This window comes from Chrysochloris asiatica, unplaced genomic scaffold (genome assembly GCF_000296735.1).
Source record: "Chrysochloris asiatica unplaced genomic scaffold, ChrAsi1.0 scaffold00021, whole genome shotgun sequence".
Lineage (NCBI taxonomy): Eukaryota > Metazoa > Chordata > Mammalia > Afrosoricida > Chrysochloridae > Chrysochloris > Chrysochloris asiatica.
In genome coordinates this window covers 639468-661889 of record NW_006408539.1, presented here as the reverse complement: position 1 = coordinate 661889, position 22422 = coordinate 639468, and the positions used below count along the sequence as shown (strand labels likewise).

At 40.9% G+C, this 22422-nt stretch overlaps 1 protein-coding gene across 2 annotated transcripts in view; it reads left to right on the top strand.

The window, feature by feature from the left end:
- The window catches only part of DYM (dymeclin), a 429499-nt gene that overhangs the window by 95086 nt on the left and 311991 nt on the right, over positions 1–22422 (top strand). For both annotated transcript variants that reach the window (XM_006837482.1, XM_006837483.1), the window contains 2 exons: positions 9768–9893; positions 12965–13107. In XM_006837482.1, the coding sequence (XP_006837545.1) occupies positions 9768–9893; positions 12965–13107 (269 nt within the window). The remainder of the gene's footprint in view (positions 1–9767; positions 9894–12964; positions 13108–22422) is intronic.

Here is a 22422-nt window from a genome sequence, read left to right as displayed (position 1 = left end):
TGCATCTCAATGTCAGAAAAACAAAAATCCTCACCACTGGACCAATAAACAACATTCTTATCATTCTTATCTCCAGCCCTTTCCCCACCTCCATATCTGGTGGTTTTATATAGCAATTAGGATTATTTGCATGGTAGATGATAGGCAGATTTTTGGAGCTTTCCAAATTTAGTTCTAAAGTCTGATTCTTTTTGGGTCCTTGTGGTAGGTAAAATAATGACATCCCCCTAAAAAATAAGCCTCTGTCTTTTTCCTTGGACTTGGTTCTGTGCTTCTCCAATGGTTCAGCTCTTGTCGTCCTATGTGACTGAAGTATTTTGTGTATATGGTTAAATAAGGTTGAGGGCCCCGAGATAGGCCCTCTTATCCCAATGGGCCTGTCTACTTACAAGGGGCCCTCACGGTGGAAGAGAAGGGTAGTGTGACCATGAGAAGGACTTGACCTGCCTTGGAAACTTTGAAGATACAGGAAGGGAGTCACAAGCCAAAGAATCTGGGAACCTCTATAAGTTAGAAAGTGCCTGCAGCTTACAGTCAGCAAGAAAATGGGGACCTGGCTCCTTGTAGTAGCCTTCTTGTTGTTGTTGTAACTTCTTATTGTGAATTGGGTGAAGGTTTTCAGAGCAGACCATCAGTTTCACATTGAACAAAGCATACACTTGGCTTCATCTTAAGGACCGCAACCCCCTCTGTGTAGTGGCCTGTGTTCTACTTCTTCCCTGTGTTTCCATTCCCCCTCCTCTCCCAGTCCTTCTGAATTTTGTCCTTAGGTCAATGCTGCCTTAGGTAAATGTTTGGCCATTCTGTAGTGTGCTTACGTCACTAGTGTTTTTGTCCCTACCATATACTTCCTGCTTGTCAGCCATTAGTCAATTTTGAACTCAGCTGAAAATTGAGCCACACGGGTGAGTTCAGTTTCAGACCTGAAGGGTGACTAAGGGCCATGCTCTCGGGGTTCCTCCAGTCTCTTTCTGACCAGTCCACCTGGTCTTTTTTATTTTATGATTTTGTGTTTTGTTCCCCATTTTCTTCCAGTCTATCCAGGACCTTCTAATGAGACTCTTTTCAGAGCTCTGCAACTTCCTTTTTTTCTTTTTTTTTTTTAAAACCAATTCTGACACCAGGCTTCCCTTGCATGGCACTCTCTTCTCTTTGGGTTCAATAATTGTTTGCAGTGGGCCACACTGAGCTCACAGATCATACTCATGATTATGAGGTTTATTAGGAAAACGAAAGGTTACAATTCAGGGTCAGGATCAAGTTGGAGGTAACAGGATACAACTCAGAAAAAAGATCTTCAATCAGAAAAGCTTCCAACCAAGCCAGCTCTCAGCTGCTTCCCTGTCATGTCCACAGACAGGCCTTACTCTCTGCCTCTGCCGCAGGGCCCCACTCAGGCCTGGCCACTGTCCAGCTTGCACAAGTGTTACAACTCTTTAGCAATGCTAATAAGTACGTGGAGGCCACTCTACTCTGCCAACAAACTTCCAGTCCTAAGGCACTCAGCTCTTCTCTTGCTCCATGGGTCAGTGAGCCCACTGCAGCTAACCTTGTTCTGTGGCCTGGGAAACCCACCACAACTTCCCTGTGCTGGTCTCCCGGTTCTTCCCACTCAGGCCGTCTTGAACCATATGGTACCTTCTCTAGTGTTAACAGCTCTCTTAGTCTACTGCATCTAGGAGGTTCTTAGCACAGGAACCTCGAGGCCAAAGGACATGCTCTGCTCCCAGTTCTTCTGATAGTAGTGAGGTCCTCTCAATTTCTATAAGATGACAAAACTGACCAGTTCCCTAGGTAGGCCACAGTTACCTAGTTTGCGTAATGAACCAGTTTTCATAAGAGTTTTGCATCCCTTATTTGCATAAAAAATCTTTGCAAGATTGTTGCATAGCACATCATTTTGGCAGACCTACAAATCTGGGTCCAGAAAGCCATCTATAAAGAGAAATGTTGCCTTACAATCAAAAGGAACTGACAATAGCTCTAATAAAGAACAGAAATCCACTCTCCCCTAGAGCCTTTAGAAGGGAATGCAGTTTGCTGCTGCCTTGAGTTTAACTAAATGAGACGCATACCAGACTTCTGATCTATAAACACAGAAAATAATCTGTGTTTCAGTCACAAAGTTTGTGGTGAATTGTTAATGGTAGCACTAACATAGCACAGCCATCCTCTCAAAGCAGACATCTTAGCAAACTGTATTTGTTAAGTACAGCATTTTTTATTATTCATTCATTCCAACTAATATTTGTTAGAAGTCCTGGTGTGGAGCTGTATGACAAGCACTGGACTGCTAACTGCAAGGTCAGCGGTTCAAATCCACTAGCTGCTCCTTGGAAAGGCTTTACAGGGTTGCTATGAGTTGGAGTCTACATAATGGCACTTAACAACAACAATATGTAGCACTGTAAGGTAAGTGCAGGACCTCAAGGTCAGTTGGAAGCACAAGGTTGGTGGTTCAAACTCACTAGCTGTACTCAGAAATCCTATACTGGTATACTGGGTCTCCATGAGTCTGAACTGACTGGACAACACGTAACAACAACAACCTACTACTTTCCAGGAATCTATGACAAGACTTTGAAATATGTTCAAGGAGAAATCCCAGTTCTTGGTCACTTCTTTTTTTTTTTTTAAGGTTTTTATTGTGGATTGTGTGAAAGTTTACAGGGCAGATGACAGTTTTACATTCAACAAATCATGCACCTTGTTTCATTAAAATGATTACGATTCCCTCCATGGACCATCAGGTAACAGTAGTTCTTTCTATGCACTGTACATTTTTTTTAGAAACAAAACAAAACACTCAGGCATATATAATAATTTACATCTCCAAAGGGCACATTCTACAATCTAGAGTCCTCAGCTGCTCCCCTTCTCCATTCCCTCATCTCTGTCTCCATGTCTGGCATCACTGCTTCTTTGGATAAGGTCCCACATTCTGTTTGTGCTCTTCTCCCTTGACGGTCCTAGAAACCTCTGTTTCTGGACTGCAAGAGTTAACCACTCCCTTGTTTTTGTTACAAAACTTCTACCTTTACAATTGTGACAGTCGCAATTAGTCATGATAACAATTATTCACTATTGAATCATATGAATCTTACCCCCATCTCTTTTAACCAGACCCATCTAGACAAGATTTAATCTATTTAGTGGGGACTCTTTCTTTCCCCCCATACTCTTAAAATAAACTCTCTCTTGAAACCTTGTAAGCTAGTCACTTTGTGCCTAATCGCCCCCTCATTTTAGGTAGCCAATGTCTAAGTTGCGTGTCCTGGTGTGGTGCTGTGGGTTAATGCATCAGACTACAAAGTCATTTGAACTGCAAGATCCGGTGGTTCAAACTCATCAGCTGCTCCTTGGAAACCCAATACAGGGTCGTCATGGGTCGGAATAGACTCGGTGGCACTTAACAACAACAACAACAATCTACCCTATGTACAGAGGGGATAGCATTGATACTCGATGTGAAGACTCCTTCCCTCTCTGTTGGTTTTTAGAGTAACTACCTCTCTGACTATAGGTCAGGTTCATCAAATTGTAGCAATTTACCCTTGTTTGTTTCCTTTATCAAAAAAAAGAAGAAAAAAATTTTTTTGTAGTGTTCCTTTAGTAGAGTTCTGATTATCGAGCCATCAAGGCTAGGTCAAATGGGTACTCTCTGCAAGTTTGGGTGTTCTTATACATCTCCCCTCACTTGATATCAGCTGGATGCTTCACTTTCAGCTCTAGCCCTCTTTGGCTTTGTCCTTGTCCATGGGCTCAAGTGTCCTCAGGTCTCACCTTACTTTGGACCAACCAGCTCTTCCTCTTCTCTCTCTTATCTCCAGGTCAATGGGAGTCAATGGAACGTGGTTGAACTCAGCACATTTCTTCATTGCTGCCTTTCCCCCTCTTCCACTCACCAGTAAACCATCGTGGTTGCCAGCAAGCTTACATGCTTGTTTGTGTGTTCCCTTTGAGTTTCAGTCTTAGAAGGGAGTTTGTCCTGAAGGAACTTGATAGCTTGCCTTGATGGCTTCCTGGAGAACAGCTTGCTTATTCTTGTAGTAGCCAGTCATGCTGACATTTTTGGTTTGGGTTTTTCCTGATGATCTTTCTTTGAAGACATATCTTCTGTCACTGTAGCTGCTCCAGGCTGGTCTGCTTGTCCTTTCTAGTGGGAATACCCCACCTCATAAGGTTCTGGAGGAGATTCAGGATTCCACCTAAGGTCCTATACTCTGTGAAGGCTTTGCACGAGGCCTAATTCACTGGGCAAGTTCTGGAACCCCTTTTAGGTATTCCAGTCAGTTATAGGCTGAAGACAGACTTACACGTTTTCTCTAATCATGTTTCCCAGCATTCCTTTCTATAACACTCAAGTGTCTATTTTACAATAGTAGGCAAGGGAAATCAATATTCATAAGACAGTCAAGCATTTTAGTATTATTTCCCCTCTTCAAGCTATGCCTTGATCCCTGTATCACAGAGCCCTGTTGTTCCAAGGTTAAGCATGCATCACTATTTACTTGTGTCCCACTTGTTGTTGTTGTTATGTGCCGTGGAGTCGGTTCTGACTTATAGCGACACTGTACTGGGTTTCCGAGGCCATAAACCTTTACAGGAACAGAAAGTCTCATCTTTCGCCTGCAGTATAGCTGGTAGTTTCAAACTGCTGACCTTGCAGTTTGCAGCCCAATTCATAACCACTACGCTACCAGAGCTCCTGTCCCACTTAGGCCATGCAAATCTGTCTCATTGTTCCCCTATCTATCTTGTTCTTCTGCCTCCTCCACCTTCTTGTATTTCCCTCCCCAACACCCGAACTAAATCTCCCACTCCAACCCCACTGTTGTGGTTACCTTCTATTCCATTAATTCTGTCCTCCATTTAAGACAGTGTATTTTATCCTGCAATCTACCTGACCTTCCCACTACCTGGATCTCTCTGTTCCTCTGTGTTTACCTTCTTTCACACTGTAATTATTTTGATCACATACTGACCTCCCAGATCCTCTGTTCGTATAATTTTATTCTGTTCTTGACTCTTCCATTTGTCGATTGAGTTCAGGGTGATGCTGTCGCGTACTTCATTCTCTAGTTGTTGTCTGTTCTTGTTGATTCTCAGAACTTCCTTAAGGATGTTTTTCATTGCAGGGTTGGCTTTGGCAAAATTCCTTAGCTTCTGTTTATCCTAGAATGTTTTGATTACACCATCTTATTTGATTGACAGCTTTGCTGGGTAGAGGATTCTTGGTTTTTTCTTTCAGCGTTTTATATATGTCTCCCCATTGCCTTCTTGCCTACATGGTTTCTGTTGAGACATCCAAGCTTACTCTGATTTGCTTGCCTTTGTATGTTACATTTCTCTTTTCCATAACTGCTTTTAGGATTCTTTCCTTATCTTTGATTTTGGAAAGCTTGATTATTATATGTCTTGGTGGTTGTCTTTTAGGGTCTCTCCTTCCTGCTGTTCGTTGAGCTTCTTGAATGCTTATCTTTTTGCTTTTCAGGATGTTAAGAAATTTTTCTTCCAGAAGCTCTTCAACTATCTCCTCGGTGGATTGTATGATTCTTCCTGTTTCGGAATGCTGATAATTGTTATTATTCGTCTTCATGATGTCCAACATGAATCTTAGGCCTTCTTCAGATTTTTAAAATCCTTTTTTGTGTTTGCTCTTCTATCTTAGGAGTGTTGAGAGATTTATCTTTTAGTTCTCACTAGTTCTGGCTTCAAAGGAGCTCTGGTAGCGTAGTGGTTACGAATCGGGCTGCGAACCTTAAGGTCAGCGGTTCGAAACTGCCAGTCGCTCCGCGGGAGAAAGATGAGGCTTTCTACTCCCGTAAAGATTTACACCCTTGGAAACCCTGTACAGGGTCGCTATGGGTTGGAACCGACTCGATGGCACTTCACAACAACAACAGTTCTGGCTTCTGTCTCTTCAATTCTACTCCTTTGCCCTTTCAGTGTATTGTCTATTTCTGATATTCTGTTACTAATAGTTTGGACCTTTTTCTGTATGTTTTGAATTCTTTCCAATGTTACTTTATTTGATTGTTCCTGTAGCACTTCCCTGACTTCTTCCTTATTTTTCTCAACTCCATTGTATAGTGTTTTGATAAATTTTTAATCATTTTTCTGAATTCCTTCTCAGGCATTTTCAAATCCTGCTCATGTTCCAGTATGGAGTGTAGGTCTACTTCTAGCTCATTTGCCTCAGTCACTTTATCTCGTTTCTGGACATGTGTTGTTATGGTTATCTGTTTCTGCTTTTTGGGCATATTTAGGAGTTATCTGTGGCCTTAATACTTAGATGGGTGTGTTTTTGGGTATTTTTTATGCTTTCTGATTGCCTCCAGGTTGATGTGATCAGGAAGTGGTCTTCCCTTTCACCCTTCTTCTTGAGAAATTTCAACATGCCACTGTTGGTCCTTGTGACATAACTCAGGATTTAATTTTTGGCCTGTTTCCTTTTCAGTCTGCCTGTCTCTCTCTACACAATCTTCATTCAGGCCTTTTTTTCTAGTTATACACAGTTCAGGGCCAGCTGTGGTTGTTTGGTTTTAAGTGGAAATTCTCACTTTAAATTTTAAGGAGATCTGTGCACATGTGTAGTAGAACCCTCCGGGGTTCGGGGTGGGGTGTCTGCTTGCTCAGGCACCCCCTCTAGTCATCAGAATGGAGGTGCCCAAACAGTGAGAGACCAAGGAACAGATATATATATATAAAAAAAGGAATGTCCACACCTTTATCTGCACAGTTCTGTCAGGCATCTGTGGCTGCACTGATTCTTCCCTTGCTCGGTCTCTCCCAAGATGGTGGCTCCAGGAGCAGCTGACTGTCTTGAATTAGAAAGCAATGGATTTCTTGCTTCTGCTAAAAATTCCCCTAGCTGTAAGCCTTCCAACTTTCTAAATATTTCTTTATGTGTAGTTTAGAGTTCTGGCACCATCCCCTGCCTGAGTCTGCTTGGTCTGGTATTCTGTGTTGTTGCTGACGGAGATCCTCACTGCACTTCCACCTGATCCGCCATCTTGTTTGTTCTTCCCTAGGTCACTTCTTGACCAATTTTTTAATTTAATATTTTAAAACTTCTTTAAATTATAGAAAATGTCAAACATACAGATGTAGGGATAATAAAAAACCACCCCTATATGCTTATTGTTGACAGTTCAGCTTTTCCAGTTGCTTCTCGGAGTCCTGGTGTGGCACTGTGGGATAATGCTCTGGACTGCAAGGTCAGTTTGAACTTCAAGTTCTGTGGTTCAAACTCTGTAGCCCTTCCTTGGAAACCCTATACAGGGTCATTATGAGTCAGAATGGCACTTAGTAACAACACCAACAACATGTGTTCATTGTTGGTGGTTCAACCTCACCAGCCACTCTTTGGAAACCCTATACAAGGTTGCTATGAGTCGGAGTTGAGTCAACAGCAGTTAAAACAACAACAATATAATTGTCACTTAACTTCTCTAATTATCAGTTCACAGTCACTGTTGTTTCATCTATATCCCTGTCTGCAACGATCCTTCCACCTACTTCCTGGATGATTCTCTAGGAAATTTCAGCTGCCATAGTATTGATCATCAGCTTTATGTAAAACATGCTAAACAGTTATTATCTTCTGCTTCCTAATGATACAAAAAAATACTGATCTTATTTGGATTTGTACTTTGTTATCTAGCGATGAATTCATTTAGAATCTTTAGCTCTGTCCTTTTTGTCATGAAATTTTGCCTAGAATTTCTTGGTTGACAGGAACTCACCTACATTCAATTCAAGAGAAACAAATATAAGAATTGAGTTTTGTGTGGTTAATATATACAACAGTAATTTTGGAAATTTTAGAGGGGAAAACAATTGTTCTACAGTAGTTTGAAAGTCAGATTTCTGAGGAGAACAGAGAGTTATTCTTTAAATATGAAAGTCAGCTGCATGGGCTTCTGGTATTTTGTGTGCTTTGTTTTAAAATCGATTTCTAGTAGCAATTGTTGTTGTTGTTGGGTGCCATCGAGTTGGTACCGACCCATAGCGAACTTATGCATAGCAGAACGAAACACTGCCAGATCCTAGGTCAACCTCACTACTGTTACCACACTTGAGTCCATCGATGCAGCCACTTGGCCAATCCATCTCATTTGGGAGTCTTCCTCTCTTTCTCTTTCCCTCCACTTTACCAAACATGATATCCTTCTCCAGTGACTGGTCCCGCCTTACAATTATGTCCGAAATATGCAATACATACTTGAAATAGCTGGTTGAATTTACCTAGCCCTCAATGTAGAATCAAATCATTTTAATTTGCTTAATGAGCCTTCATCTGAATAGATGTTAGCTGTTTTGCTTTGAGCTTTCCATTAATAATTAATATTTCAGTTAACAGATTTTAATATTCTCTTGGAGCGAGTAACTCTTTTGCTATGTTGTTACAATTTCCATTTTCCTTGTCTTAACATTTTGCTGTTCTCCGTCTTAATCCTGTTTCAACATTTGCAGGAACTGTGGATTTCTTGATGCATTTTTTCCTTAGCTCATTTTCTTTTTATTTGATTTATGATTTATTTCTCAAGGGGGTTAATGATCTTGGGGGAGGATAAGGGTGGTCCTCTGCATGATCTGTGATTCCAGCTCACCTGCCGCTTCCTGGAAACCCTATATAGGGTTGCTATGACTTGGAATCTACTCGACGGCACTTAACAACACGTAATAGAATTATGCTTAATAAAACAACAGTGATTTGCTCCTGGATTAAAATTTTCTGAGCATGTGAAGTTAAATTTGAGGAAGTGGACAGTGAGGACGGAAGATTGAAGTGTCCCACTATTCCCATTGTAAAGTGATTATCAACCCTAGAAGGCACCACTGTGTTCCCTGTAAGGTGCCTTCAGTTTTGCAATTTGTTTCTGCACTATTAACTAAGCAGATGGCAACATCAGGGCTCTATGGTTGATGTTCAGAGCAGAACTGTTCTGGCAACAGTTTCCATTCTGTATTAAAAAACTGGTCATCCAGGAAGAAAATGGACACTGTAGCATCAGAGCTTCAAACAGTTTGACCTCTTGCTGAGAATTTGCATTTTCACCCCAGATACACTGATTCACAGTCTACATTTTAACAAGATCCCATGTGATTCTTAAGCTTGTACTTGGGAAGCTCTAAGATCTTGATTTTGATTGAGTCTGGTGGTGTTGGTTGTATGCTGTGGAGTCAGTTCCGACTCCTAGTGACCCCTGCACAGGGTTTCCGAGGCTGTAAATCTTTATGGAAGCAGAAACCCTCACCTTTCTCCTGTAGAACTGCTGGTAGTTTCAAACTGCTGACCTTGAAGTTAGCAGCCTGACTCCTGGCCACAATGCAACCAGAGCTCCTTCTGATTCAGTATTCTGTTGAGTCAGTTCCAACCATAGCAACCCTGTATAGGGTTTCCGAGGAGTGGCTGGGGAGCTTGAACTTCCGACCTCGTGGTTCAAACTGACTTTGCAGTCCAGTGCCTTAAACCACAACGCCATACCATGAGGGTGGAAATACCTCTTCTCAGTCAGGGGCTGGGGAAGGTGGAAAGGTCAAAACTGGAATGAACCAGTTTGAATGTCTATGGCATGAAAGAGTTTAATGCTTTCTCTTTATTTAATTTTTATGTTATACATATTAGTATTTTTTAATAACCTAGAAAAATATTGAATATTTGGATTTGAAGTTTTAAATGCATAGTTTATTTTTAAAAGGGCGGTATCTGAATCATCCAAAGTGATCCTTGTCCTGTTTTTTTCCCCTCATTTCTCCAGAGATATTACATATGAAATATCAGTAGAAGCTATATCAACAATGGTTGTTTTTCTTTCCTGCCAACTCTTCCACAAAGAAGTTTTACGGCAGAGCATCAGTCACAAGTACTTGTTGCAAGGTCGATGGTATGTTTCTTTTTTAAACTTATCTGGTTGTCCCACCCCCACCCCTACTCCCACCCCCACCCCGTGTATTTCTTGTCTTGTCCTTTTTCCTGAGTGTTGTCTCTTATATCCAACCAAATGTTTCTGGTGGTTCCATCTTTACTTCAGACCCTACATGTATGGGACAAGGTTCGCATTCCTATTAAAACTCTGCCCCTCACTCCCCCTCTAACCCCACAGTTTATCACCTTCTCTAGTGAGTTGGTGTGCAGGAGAAAGATGAGGCTTTCTTCTCCTGGAGATTTACAGCTTTGGAAGCCAGTTACTGGCTCATTATGAGTCGAGGGCTTGATGGCACTTAACAACAACAGCTTCAACAAATTGAAAGTTTGAAGTCATTTTTTCCCCTTCTTTTTCCTTCGTTCTTGCCATGTAAGCAGTTATCAAGCCATATTTGCCCATTCAAAATTATTTTTGTATCTTCCCCTCCTCCCCACTGGAGTTACTATAATAGGTGTCCCATCACCATGTGCTTTATTTATTTAACACATAACAAAGCTCTTGCTGAAAGTAAAGAGGACTTAAAATAATGATGAAGATCAAAGACCACAGCCTTCCGTATGGATTGCATCTCAATGTAAAGAAAACAAAAATCCTCACCACTGGACCAATATTCAACATTCTTATCAACGGAGAAAAGATTGAAGTTATCAAGGACTTCATTCTTCTTGGATCAACTATCAACACTCAGGGAAGCAGCAGCCAAGAAATCAAATGATGTATTGCATTAGGCAAATCTCCTGCACAAGACCTTTTGAAAGTGTTGAAGAGTAAAGATGTCAGCTTGAGGACTAAGGTGCGCCTGACCCAAGCCGTGGTATTTTCAATAACCTCATATCCATGTGAAAGCTGGACAGTGAATAAGGAAGACCATAGAATTGATGCATTTGAGTTATGGTGTTGGAGGAGAATATTGAAGGTGCCATGGTCTGCCAAAAGAACCAAGAGATCTGTGTTGGAAGAAGTGTAGCCAGAGTGCTCCTTGGAGGCTAGGATGGCCATACTTTGTCTGTCATACTTGGACATATTGTCAGGAATGACTAGTCACTGGAGAAGGGTATCATGTTTGGTAAGGTGTAGGGCCAGAAAAAAAGAGGAAGACCCCCAGAGAGATGGATTGGCAAAGTGGCAGCATCAGTGGGCTCAGGCGTGACAACAATTGTGAGGTTGGCTCAGGACCGGGCAGTGTTTCGTTCTGTTGTGCATAAGGTCGCTATGAGTCGGTACTGACTCGATGGCACCTAACAACAGTCTCTTAACTGATGCTTTCTACCTTCATTTAGTCAACAGATATTTATTGTGTGCTGACCAGGTCAGGTGCCAGGCATTGTGTTAGGATCGGGGGCTAGGATGCTGTACAGAGACTTTTAGTCTCCTTGATGATGGGAATGGGAACAGTAATAGATAAATACTAAGTAAACATGCAAAGAGCCCTCGTAGCATAGTGGGTAATGAGCTGGGCTTCTAATTGCGAGGTCTGCAGTTCAAATTCATGAGCTGCTCCATGAGAGAAAGACGGTTTTCTGTTCCCCTTAAAGATTTACAGCTTCAGAAATTCTATACAGGGTCGTTATGAGTCGGAACTGACTCATACATGACCATCTCCATCTAGAGACACATACACATACCTGTGCACCTGCACACTCCCCCTGCTGGCCACTTAATTTCCATAGAACTATGCACTGTGAAACACTTACAAATAAAGTATCTTTGATTAAAGTGTGCAGGGAGTTGGAGCTTTGTTTTCTCCATGTCCTTCTCACTCCCTTGCTTACCTCTTTGGTAATTTCTTTCTATCTTGATTGCACCTGTGGCACATTCAGAGCACTCCTTAGGGCTGTTTGGAACATATTTGAAAATCTCTGATAAGAGAGATTTGGAGCCAGGAGGTTCAAGGCTTCTGCTCTCGTTCTCTTGTGTTCAGAGAACCTCCCATCAGAAAACAGGGCCGTGCCACTGAATTGCCTGGGTTTGAGCTAGTGCTTGGCATAGTGGGGCTGTGTGCTCTTTTGCTTCACAAGTTTCTCTGAACTTCACTCTCTGTGATGCCTGAAGTGTTGAGGTTGCCTCTTTTATAGATACAGAGAATGTCGGGGGTCTTATTTTCTAAATGGGAAGGTTTTTATAATGTATGGTGCCAGAGATTTCAGCCATAATAAGCTCTCTACTGAGTTCTGGTTCATCTTGGAAGCTATATTTTATAAGGCTCAGAAGAATATTCAAGAATCTGCTAAAATTTCTCCTAGATTCTAGGAATTGGTTTATCACCAATTTGTGGTCACATAACCCTTTTTATTTTCTCTCTCTTCCCTCCTATTTCAACTTAAAAGCAGAAAGTATGAACATTAAAAACAACAACAACAACAAAAACCTCTCTCTCTCTCTATATATATATGTATTTTGTGTACCTAAGTTTCATACTTAAAAAGAGCAGTCTTTTATTATTGTTTGAATTCTTGCTTTTCCTTACTGGTTTTACGTTACTACACCTTTCCTGTTGCCAGGTAGTGTTTTATGCACTGGATTTGTAATATCTCATACTTTCATATTTGATTACAAATGAGGTGTAACTGAAGCTTCAAAGAGTTTAAGGAATTTAACTAGTGTTTTTTTTTTTTTTTTGGTGTAGTAAGAGGCAAAGCATGGAGTCTTGGTGTGGTGCTGTAGGATAAGCAGTGGACTTCTAAATACAGGGTCATCAGTTCAAAACCACCAGCTGCTCCTTGGGAACCTTATATATGGGGTCACTATGAGTCGGAACTAACTTGTCGGCACTTAACAGCAACAAGAAACAAAGCAAAAATTAAACATTAGATCTGACCTCATGGCCTTCACTATTAAGTGACAATGCTGGACTGAATATGAATGATCCATTATCTTTTAATTATGTTTTTTTTTTTCCATGAACATTTTTTGAAACCCCTTGTGTTAACCCATTTATATTAATGCCATTATTATTTCTGTGTCATTATACAGATTCAGGTGACTGTCATAATGGGAGTTTTAATTTTCTTCTTCTTCTTTTTAAATAGTCTTTCGTACACCAGCAAACTTGTGAAAACGTTACTGTATAACTTCATCAGACAAGAAAGACCGCCTCCTCCAGGAGCCCATGTTTTCCCGCAGCAATCCGATGGGGGCGGACTGCTCTATGGACTTGCCTCAGGAGTAGCAAGTGAGTCTTACTAATTTGTTCAGTTCTTTGAGAGTCATAGCATTGTAGTGAAGCACAAGGTTTACCTTCTGTTATGAGTGAGACCATGACTCAGGAGACAAACTAGCATCCTGGCAGGTACATATGTTGTTCCAAATTACCAGAAGAGAAGCAGATTTTTATAGTGTGGAGTAAACAGAGGGCTGCATGCTCACAGGAATAAGGGGGTACATGGCAAAGTGACAAAGGGGTTGTTGAATAAGGCATTCGTCTTGGATCAAGGCATACAACAACTCTCTACAAACAAACATCTTTTAACAAGTAATTCCTAGCCCTGGGTAAAATCTTGTCCCATGCTACTTTTGGGTTACAAACAATTAAATTTTACGAGAAGGAGAATTGTCTTGTCAGAGCAGTAGAAGCAGAGATTTTAGTCAAAGCTTCCCTTTGATTCTAGATCTTAGGCAGCCATTGTAGTCATGCCTAATGCTTTAGTTTTGGGGTTCGCTTATATAGTTGATTTTGTCTGCTAGAAATAATGAGTTCTGTACACTGGGATGCTACCATTCACAGTTTGATTGGATCTATGTTGTTGTTAAGTGCCCTTGAGTTGGTTCTGACCCATAGTGACCTGTAGAGAATTTTTGAGGAGCAGCTGATGAACTTGAACCACCGACCTTACAGTTCAAAGCGACTTTGCAATCCAGCACACTAACCCATAGCACCACACCAGGTGTGGTGTAGCTGGTTAAATGTGAAATACTGAAAGTAATTTTAAATATTAATTTTTCCATCTTGTGGCATGTTAAATAATATGCAAATGATAAATGCATCACTTATCTTTAAAACACTTTTTGAAGAAAATTGTTTACAAATAAATATGCATATTATGTGAGTCCAGGCTGTACAGTAAAAATAAAATTAGGCTGTTTTACTACTTGTGTTATTAGAGGCCATCTTCCCATTTGTGGGCTTTTTTGGCTAAGCTTTTATATGAATGATCAGGCTTAGTTTTCCTACAATGCCCAGTGTCTCATTTGTTCAGTGACAAGTTAACACATTTTGACGGGCTTTGTAATAAACTCTGAAATGGCCCAAACTTGGGTTTTGTCAAGCTGGGAGTCCATTTCCTATCTGGAGGAAGTCCTGAGGCCTCATTTCTGTTCTTAGTGTTCAGACCTAAAGACATTGGAAGTGGAGGCAGATTCCTGTTTTTCCCTTTGTAATTATGGAGGACCATGTGAGGTGAGCTTACACTTTCTTGTGAAAGAGAAATAAAAGCTAACGCGCCCAGTTGTAGGTCTGAACAGGCACTCTTACTATACCAGCAGGATATTTCTTCCTAACATTATAATGTAGAGCTCAGTTGTTTGAAGGGATTTTCAATGGAACTAATTGACTTACACTGGTGTGGTGCTGTGGGTTAATGCGCCAGACTGCAAAGCTGTTTGAACTGCAAGGTCGGTGGTTCAGGCTCACCAGCTGCTCCTTGGAAACCCTATATAGGGTCACTATGGGTCAGAATCGACTCGACGGCACTTACCAAAAACAACAACAAATTGACTCCCACAGCTGAATTATGTCTATGGTGTGCTCACTACACTCAAGGAGGATATGAAAAGCAATATTGTGTGATAACTTTTGTAGAGAACATGTTTTGGGTACACATCTTTGGATTAAGGTGTGGTGTTGTAGGTTAATGTGCTGGACTGCAAAGCCAGTTTGAACTGCAAGATTGACGGTTCAAGCTTAACAGCTGCTCCTCGAAAACCTTATACAGGATCGCTATGGGTCGGAACCCACTTGATGGCACTTAACAACAACAAAGAAATGGTGGTAGACTTGCTCTGCTAACTAGGAATTGATTTGAGGACCAGACTTCTTTTGATGTTTGGAATTAAGTTACGTTTGTGATCACTGCCTTTGCTTGGGTGCTGAGTAGCTTGCTTAGGATGCCAGACCTGCATGGATTCTTTGAGTTACCTCTATCTGATGCCCTCACATTATTACAGATGAGGAAGCTGCCCCCAGCTTGCTTATTCTTGACCTCCAGTGGCAACACCGGGGAACGGCTTTTTGTGTCTCAAGGAAAGGCTTAATAAATCTGTTGTTGTTATTTGCCGTGGAGTCAGTTCTGACTCTTAGCGACCCTGTTATAGGGTTTCCGAGGCTATACATCTTTACGGGAACAGAAAGCCTCATCTTTCTCCTGCAGAACAGCTGTTAGTTTTGAACTTCTGACCCTGAGGTTTGCAGCCCGATTTGTAACCACTATGCTACCAGAGCTCCTTAATAAATCTGTTAGTGATCTCTTTTTCCTGTCATTAAACTGATGTAATTTTTTCTTTTTTGATGTAAGTTTTTAAAAGCTGAACTGTTTTGGGGAATGAACAGTAGGAACTTATTAACTGTTTCCCCCCAAACAATGGCAATACTTGGCAGTTTTTTTTTTTAATAGTAAGCATACTTTTGTGCATTGTTTTTTGTTTTCTTTTAGTTATGTGTCACTATCAAAAGGAAACCTAATGTGTTATGTGGTGTCATTTATATAAGGAGTCCTGGTGTCGCAGTGGTAAAACGCTCAACTGCTAACTGAAAAGTCTGGGTTTGAACCCACCACCTGCACCACAGAAGAAAGATGTGGCAGTCTGCTTCTGTAACGATTGCAGCCTTGGAAACTCTATGGGGCACTTCTACTGTATCCTATGGGGTCACTTCGAGTCGGCATTGACAATAGGTGATTAGCATACTGTCAAAAATCTGGAATGTTAGATATGTAACTAGAGTCTTGCTACATTTGTATATAGAATGTTTCATTTCTAGGAAACCTGGATTTGCTGTGGGGGAAGTAACTTGGTAGCAGTTAAGGAGGATTGTCTGGCTTTTAGGATTTATCCACAAAAATACTAGGTGACTTCCAAAAGCTTATGGGAAAATGAAATGATAAGAGAATGGAATTTTTCCATGAGCTTTTTGAAGCCCCCTGGTGCTCAGGAAAGGAGCTGGGAGCGCCCTGGTGGCAGAGGCACCGTGTGCGCATCTTGTGAGTTCAAACTGCTTCCTTGTCTCCGCTCTTGGATTGTACTCCAGAACCTCTTAGCTGCTTTCTCTCCTCTTCCATTCCAGAAAGTCCTTGTGGATAAGGCTGGGTTTTCAGAGCCAGTATTCAGAGTCAGTGCATTTGGCATGGAATCCCAGATCATTGTGGTTTTCTTCAAATCTTTGAGTTTCATTATCCTAATTTATAAAACTAAGAAAGGCCTTTTGTACAGGGATATTGTGAGGAATAAATGTGGTATTTTGTATAAAACCATTTCCAAAATGATACAACATCTGTACTCTCATATAAATAAGGTTTGCTATTTGCCATGAACCTTTGCTGTTTCTTAGTTAAAATAAAAATAAAGGAAAACAAATTTCATTTGATGAACATTAGTGGTCAGCAACCTTTGACAAACTTATATAAAACAATTAGAAACGGAATTCATGTAAAAAGTGTTTTGAAAAACGGAATAAATTGAATACACCAGCCATGTTTTTGTTCTTTTTCAAACTGGCTTTTCATTTTATGGGGTGTAAAATTTGGCCAATGACAAGTCGGAAGGGAACGTTTCATTGTTGTAAATAGATATTGCCCACAAGAGATTTTGCCTTACTTTTTAAATGAACTTGCTTTGGATACAATTGTCATGGTACCAGTTCATAGTTTCTAATTTATCTGAAAGATGATCATATTTACTTTTTGATACTCTGTTTAAAAATTTAACCAATGAAAGATTTAAACAACAATCAAAACAAAAGACTCAATGCTTACCCAAACCAAATTATAATCAGTATTTCAAATGTTTGTTTAGTGAAGAGTGTCATTGGTATTGGTAGTTACAGTCAGTCAGACATTGGATAGATCAGTTTGCTGTAATCTATGAGACCATTGCCCTGCCCTGGTAAAGGTGCTCTATAAAGGAGATGGCCTATGATTTATCCTCTGTGATTTGTTATGTGATGGGGTCAGGCACTATGATGACAAGGTATTAAGTAGTTTATGCTGGAGCTCCCCTGGCTGAAATTCTCAATTTGGAAAGCTACTAATCTCTTCTATATGTTGACAGCTAAGGCATCTTTCATCTCCAGTCATTTAAAATTTAACCTGCAAGTCTACTTAGTGGTGGTAGTGAGGATATAAGGCATCTTTCATCTCCAGTCATTTAAAATTTAACCTGCAAGTCTACTTAGTGGTGGTAGTGAGGATGGTGGCCGAGGCAGATCGGTGACTGTCCATTCCATTCTCAGTGATGCATTTAGAAAGGCATTTCAGAATGTTAGGGGAGCTCCTCAAAAGACACCTCTGTGATCAAAACAGGTGATATTCTCTTCTGATTTTTGAGGACTATCAATTATATTGTCCTTTTGAGAGACTGACTCAGTTTATGATAATTTTGTATTAATGGCAGTTGTAGGATTATAGGAGTAAGGATGTTGGATTTTTGTTTTTAAAACTTTTTATTGTGATGTAGATGAAAGTTTTTACAGAGCCAGTTGGTTTTCCGTTTAACAAGTCACCCACATTTTGTTTCATGCCATTGATGGCAATTCCTCTCAATGTGAGAGCACTTTTCCCACCTTCCCTCAGTGTTTAGCATTTCCATCCATCCTCCTTTCGTCACTCTTCCTGCCTTCTGACCAGATGCTGTCCTTTTGGTCTTGAATGGTTGATTCTCTGAGGTGTGCTCAGCTCCGTGGTGTTACTGTTTACCTTACAGAACTGTTATTTGGCTGAAAGTTGAACTATGTAGGTGAATTGAGTTCCAGGACTGAAGGGTATCTAAGGAGCACAGTTACAGGGTCTCTGACAATCTCATGGTTGTATTGGCTGCTCAAAATCATTTAAGATCCCAGTTCCTTCTCATCAAAGTTGGGAGTCCTGCTGCGTCCCTGTAGGATAAGCATTGAACTATTATTTGCAAAGTCAGTGGTTCAAACCCACTAGTCATTTCTTGGAAACCCTGTACAGGGATTTTGTGAGTTGGAACCTACTCAATGCCACTTAACAACAACAACAACAGCTCACCACAGCAGAAGGTAGAACATTGTCTTTGTGGACTGTTAACGCCAATTGACGGTGTAGCCCTGACACTAACTATGGCCCTGAGCCTCAGGCCTGGTCATTCATTCCCTTAAGATGTTTGGTTATGATTAAGAAAATTTCATAACTTTCCCCGTACATGAGTCATGTCTTATAAAAATCAGCAGCAGGCTGGTCCCTATTAGCTGGAGGTTAAAGATATCCTAACTGATCGACTTCTCTCACACGTTATGCCCCTCCATAGTCCTTGATAGTAGTTACCACGCCTAGCCCTTCCCTCAAGTCTCGGGGTTCTGCAATACACTGCACATTCCACAAAACTAAAAATTGTCAAAAAGAATGGCTCACAAAATTGTGGAGGCTGGCAAGTTGTAAATCCATACTTCTGAGATCAGCCTAGAGGCGTCTTCTTACCTACATGTGTCAGGAGCTGAGGAACCCAAACTGGCTGGTCAGATGACAGGTTGTTGATGCAGGAGGCTGCCGGAACTTTGAATCAGGTCAGGTGATGGACCCAAAGTCCCAGGAACTGGAGGTCAGACGTCATGAGACAAGTGCAAGATCCAGGGCAAGAGAGCGAGCTTTTCCAAAGCAGTCTTATGAATTGGAGTCAGAGCTTGCCCCCAAGGAAACTAGAGTGGTAACTTGAGTCACACCCTTTACTAAGGTGGGGGCTTTCTTCATACTTAGATCCACCATAACCTTTACTACTTCTTGTTGTAGTTGTTGTTAAGTGCTGTCGAGTCAGCTCCGACTCATTGTGACCCTCTGTAGGTTTTCGAGCCGTGGTTGGTGCCGCTGATCATGCAGTTCAAACCAACCTTGCAGTCTGCTTTACTCCTTAGCCCACCTTAATCTTTACTAATTAACAAATCGTTTGAAAATGGGCCCATAATCACAGGCAGAGAGGTTCGGATGTACAGTACATCACAGAATGGAGATTATTTGGCTAGAAGGGCCGTAATTAGTAATTAGCTGCCCTGAACCCTCCCTGTATGTTCTACTTAATTATATTCATACATTTATTTGCAGCACATATAAATACATATGTAGAATGAGCCTTTGTCAAACCTGTATATAAGGTGGCTTCAAAAAGTTTGTGGAAAAAATGGAATGAATGGGTAATGGAATTTTTTCATGAAATTTTTTTGACGTCCCCTCATGTATTCGTGAGTATAATACGATTCACCTTCCCACTTTTGTTCACTCTGCATGTTTGTCTGTATCTGGTGGTGGTGTCTGCAGAGTCAGCTCCGACTCATACCGGCCCTGCATAGGATTTCTGAGGCTGTAAATCTTTATGGGAGCAGAAAGCCTCATCTTTCTCCCATGGAATGGCTGGTAGTTTCAAACTGCTGACCTTGAGGCTAGCCGCCCGATACATAACTACTACACTACCAGAGCTCCTATGTATTTTCTCATAGATGATTGCTATTACTCATATTGCAGGACTGTGTCTGTAGCTGTATTTTCCTTTGTTGCCTTAAACTCTTGTGCTCCTCCAGTGTCTCCCTTTGTCTTCATTTTGTGCTCACTTCCCCTTTTGGTATACTGCCTTTCCCTTCACCAAGTCAGTGCATGTTTCTGCCTCTAGTTAGTGACTTACCTTCCCATCTCCTCCCACTCCTGGTAACTTTCAAAGAATGTTTCTTTCTGTCTCTAAACCTTCTCTTGACTTTTTACAGTAATGTAATTGTTGTTGTTAAGTGCCATCCTTTATAGGGTTTCCGAGGAGTGGCTAGTGGGTTTGAACCACCAACCTTGTAGTTAGCAGTCCAGTGCTTATTCTACAGGGCCACACCAAGTAGCAATGATTGATTAATTTCACGCAGTATCATGTCCTTCAGGTTCATCCATGTTATGCGGTGTTTTGCAGACTTATCTGTACTCTTTTAATAATGTATAGCAGTATTTCATTGGAGTCCTATTGTGGCACTGTGGACTAATGCAATGGACTGCAAAATCGGTTTAAACTACAAGGTCAACAGTTGAAGCTCACCGGCCACGCCTTGAAAACCCTGTATAAGGTCGCTATGGGTTGGAGCTGACTTGACGGCAGTTAACAACAATTAAGTATTTCATTATATGTATGTACCATAATTTGTTCATCCATTCTTCTGTTGATGGGCGTTTAATTTGGATTGTTTCCAACTCTTTGCTGTTGTGAATAGTGCAACACTGAACATAAATTTTCCCCATCTGTTTATATCATAACTCCTATTTTTGGGGGATGTGTCCCTTGTTGTGTGGTTGCTGGTTCATGAGGTATTCTTGTTTACAGCTTTTTAAGGAAATGCCATAGTTTTTGATCATTTTATACGCCCACCAGCAGTGTATGAGGGTAGTAGTCCTTTTATACCCTCACTAGTGTTTATTATTTTGTTTTTGTTGTTTTAAATTTTGCTACTAATGCTGGGATGAGATGATACATTATTGTTTTGATTTATATCTCTCTAATGGCTCTGGTAGCGTAGTGGTTATGAATCGGGCTGAGAACCTTAAGGCCAGCAGTTCGAAACTACCAGCCACTTCGCAGGAGAAAGATGAGGCGTTCTGCTCCCGTAAAGATTTACAGCCTTAGAAACCCTGTACAGGGTTGCTATGGGTCAGAACAGACTCGACGGCACTTAACAACAACAACAACAACAATGGTTTATGAAGACCAAAGAGCACAACCTTTGGTATGGATTACATCTCAATGTAAAGAAAACAAAAATCCTCATCACTGGACCAATAAACAACATTTTTATCAACGGAGAAAAGATTGAGGTTATCAAGGACTTCATTCTTCTTGGATCAACTATCAACACTCATGGAAGCAGCAATCAAGAAATCAAACGACGTATTGCATTAGGCAAATCTGCTGCACAAGACCTTTTTAAAGTGTTGAAGAGCAAAGATGTCAGCCTGAGAACTAAGGTGTGCCTGACCCAAGCCATGGTATTTTCAAAAACCTCATATGAATGCAAAAACTGAACAGTGAATAAGGAAGACCATAGAAGCATTGATGCTTTTGAGTTATGGTGTTGGAGGAGAGTATTGAAAGTGCCATGGGCTGCCAAAAGAACCAATAGATCTGTTTTGGAAGAAGCGCAGCCAGAGTGCTCCTTGGAGGCTAAGGTGACCAAACTTCATCTCTCATACTTTGGACATATCATCAGGAGGGACCAGTCACTGGAGAAGAATATCATATTTGGTAAGGTGGAGGGTCAGAGACAAAGAGGAAGACCCCTGATGGCCAAGTGGCAGCATTGGTGGACTCAAGCATGGCAATAGTAGTGAGGTTGGCGGTGTTTCATACTGCTGTGCATAAGGTCGCTATGGGTTGGTACCAACTCGATGGCACCTAACAACAAAAACAACAACAATAACAACAACAACAATGGTTTATGATCTTGGTGTGGCGCTGTGGGTTAATGTGCTACTGCAAAGTTAGGTTGAACCTCAAGGTCGGTGGTTCAAGCTCACCAGCTGCTCCTTGGAAACCCTATATAGGATCACTATGGGTAGGAACTGACTCAATGGCACTTAACAACAACAGTGGTTCATGAGGGATCCTGGTGTGGTGCTGTAGGATAAGCACTGGCCTGCTAACCACAAGGTTGACTGTTTAAACCCACTAACTGCTCCTTGGAAATTCTATATAGAGTTTCTCTAAGTTGTAACTGACTTACTAGCACTTAACAACAACAATAATGGTTAATGATCACAAGCATTTCTTCAGGTGTTTGTTGGCTGCCTAGATGCCTTCTTTGGTGAAGTGTCTGTTCATGCCCTCTGCCATTTTTAAATTTGATTGTCTTTTCATTCTTGAGGTGTTGGAGTTTTTTTTGTACAATAAATTTTAGAGATTATCCCTTGTCTAATATGCCTTTGACAAAAATTTTCCTTAGTCTGTGGCTTCTCTTTTTACTATTTTTGGTGAAGTCTTTAAATGTGAGTAGATGTTTAATTTTTCAGAGGTCTCAGTTGTTTAGTTTGTTGTTTTTAGTTATATTTGAGAGTATATTTATGCCATGTATTAGAGTTCCTAATTTTGCCCCTATTTTTCCTTTGGTGGTCTTTATGCTTGTACGTTTTACATTTAGGTATTTGATCCATGTCTTAGACTGGGTTCTCTAGAAAAGTGAAACCAGTCGAACGTATATATGATACGTATATATGAAGAGAAGTTCATAGCAAGGAAATGGCTCACAGTTCTAGAGTGGGGAGAGGCCCAGGTCTGGATTTATTTTGCTGGATTTTTTTTTTTT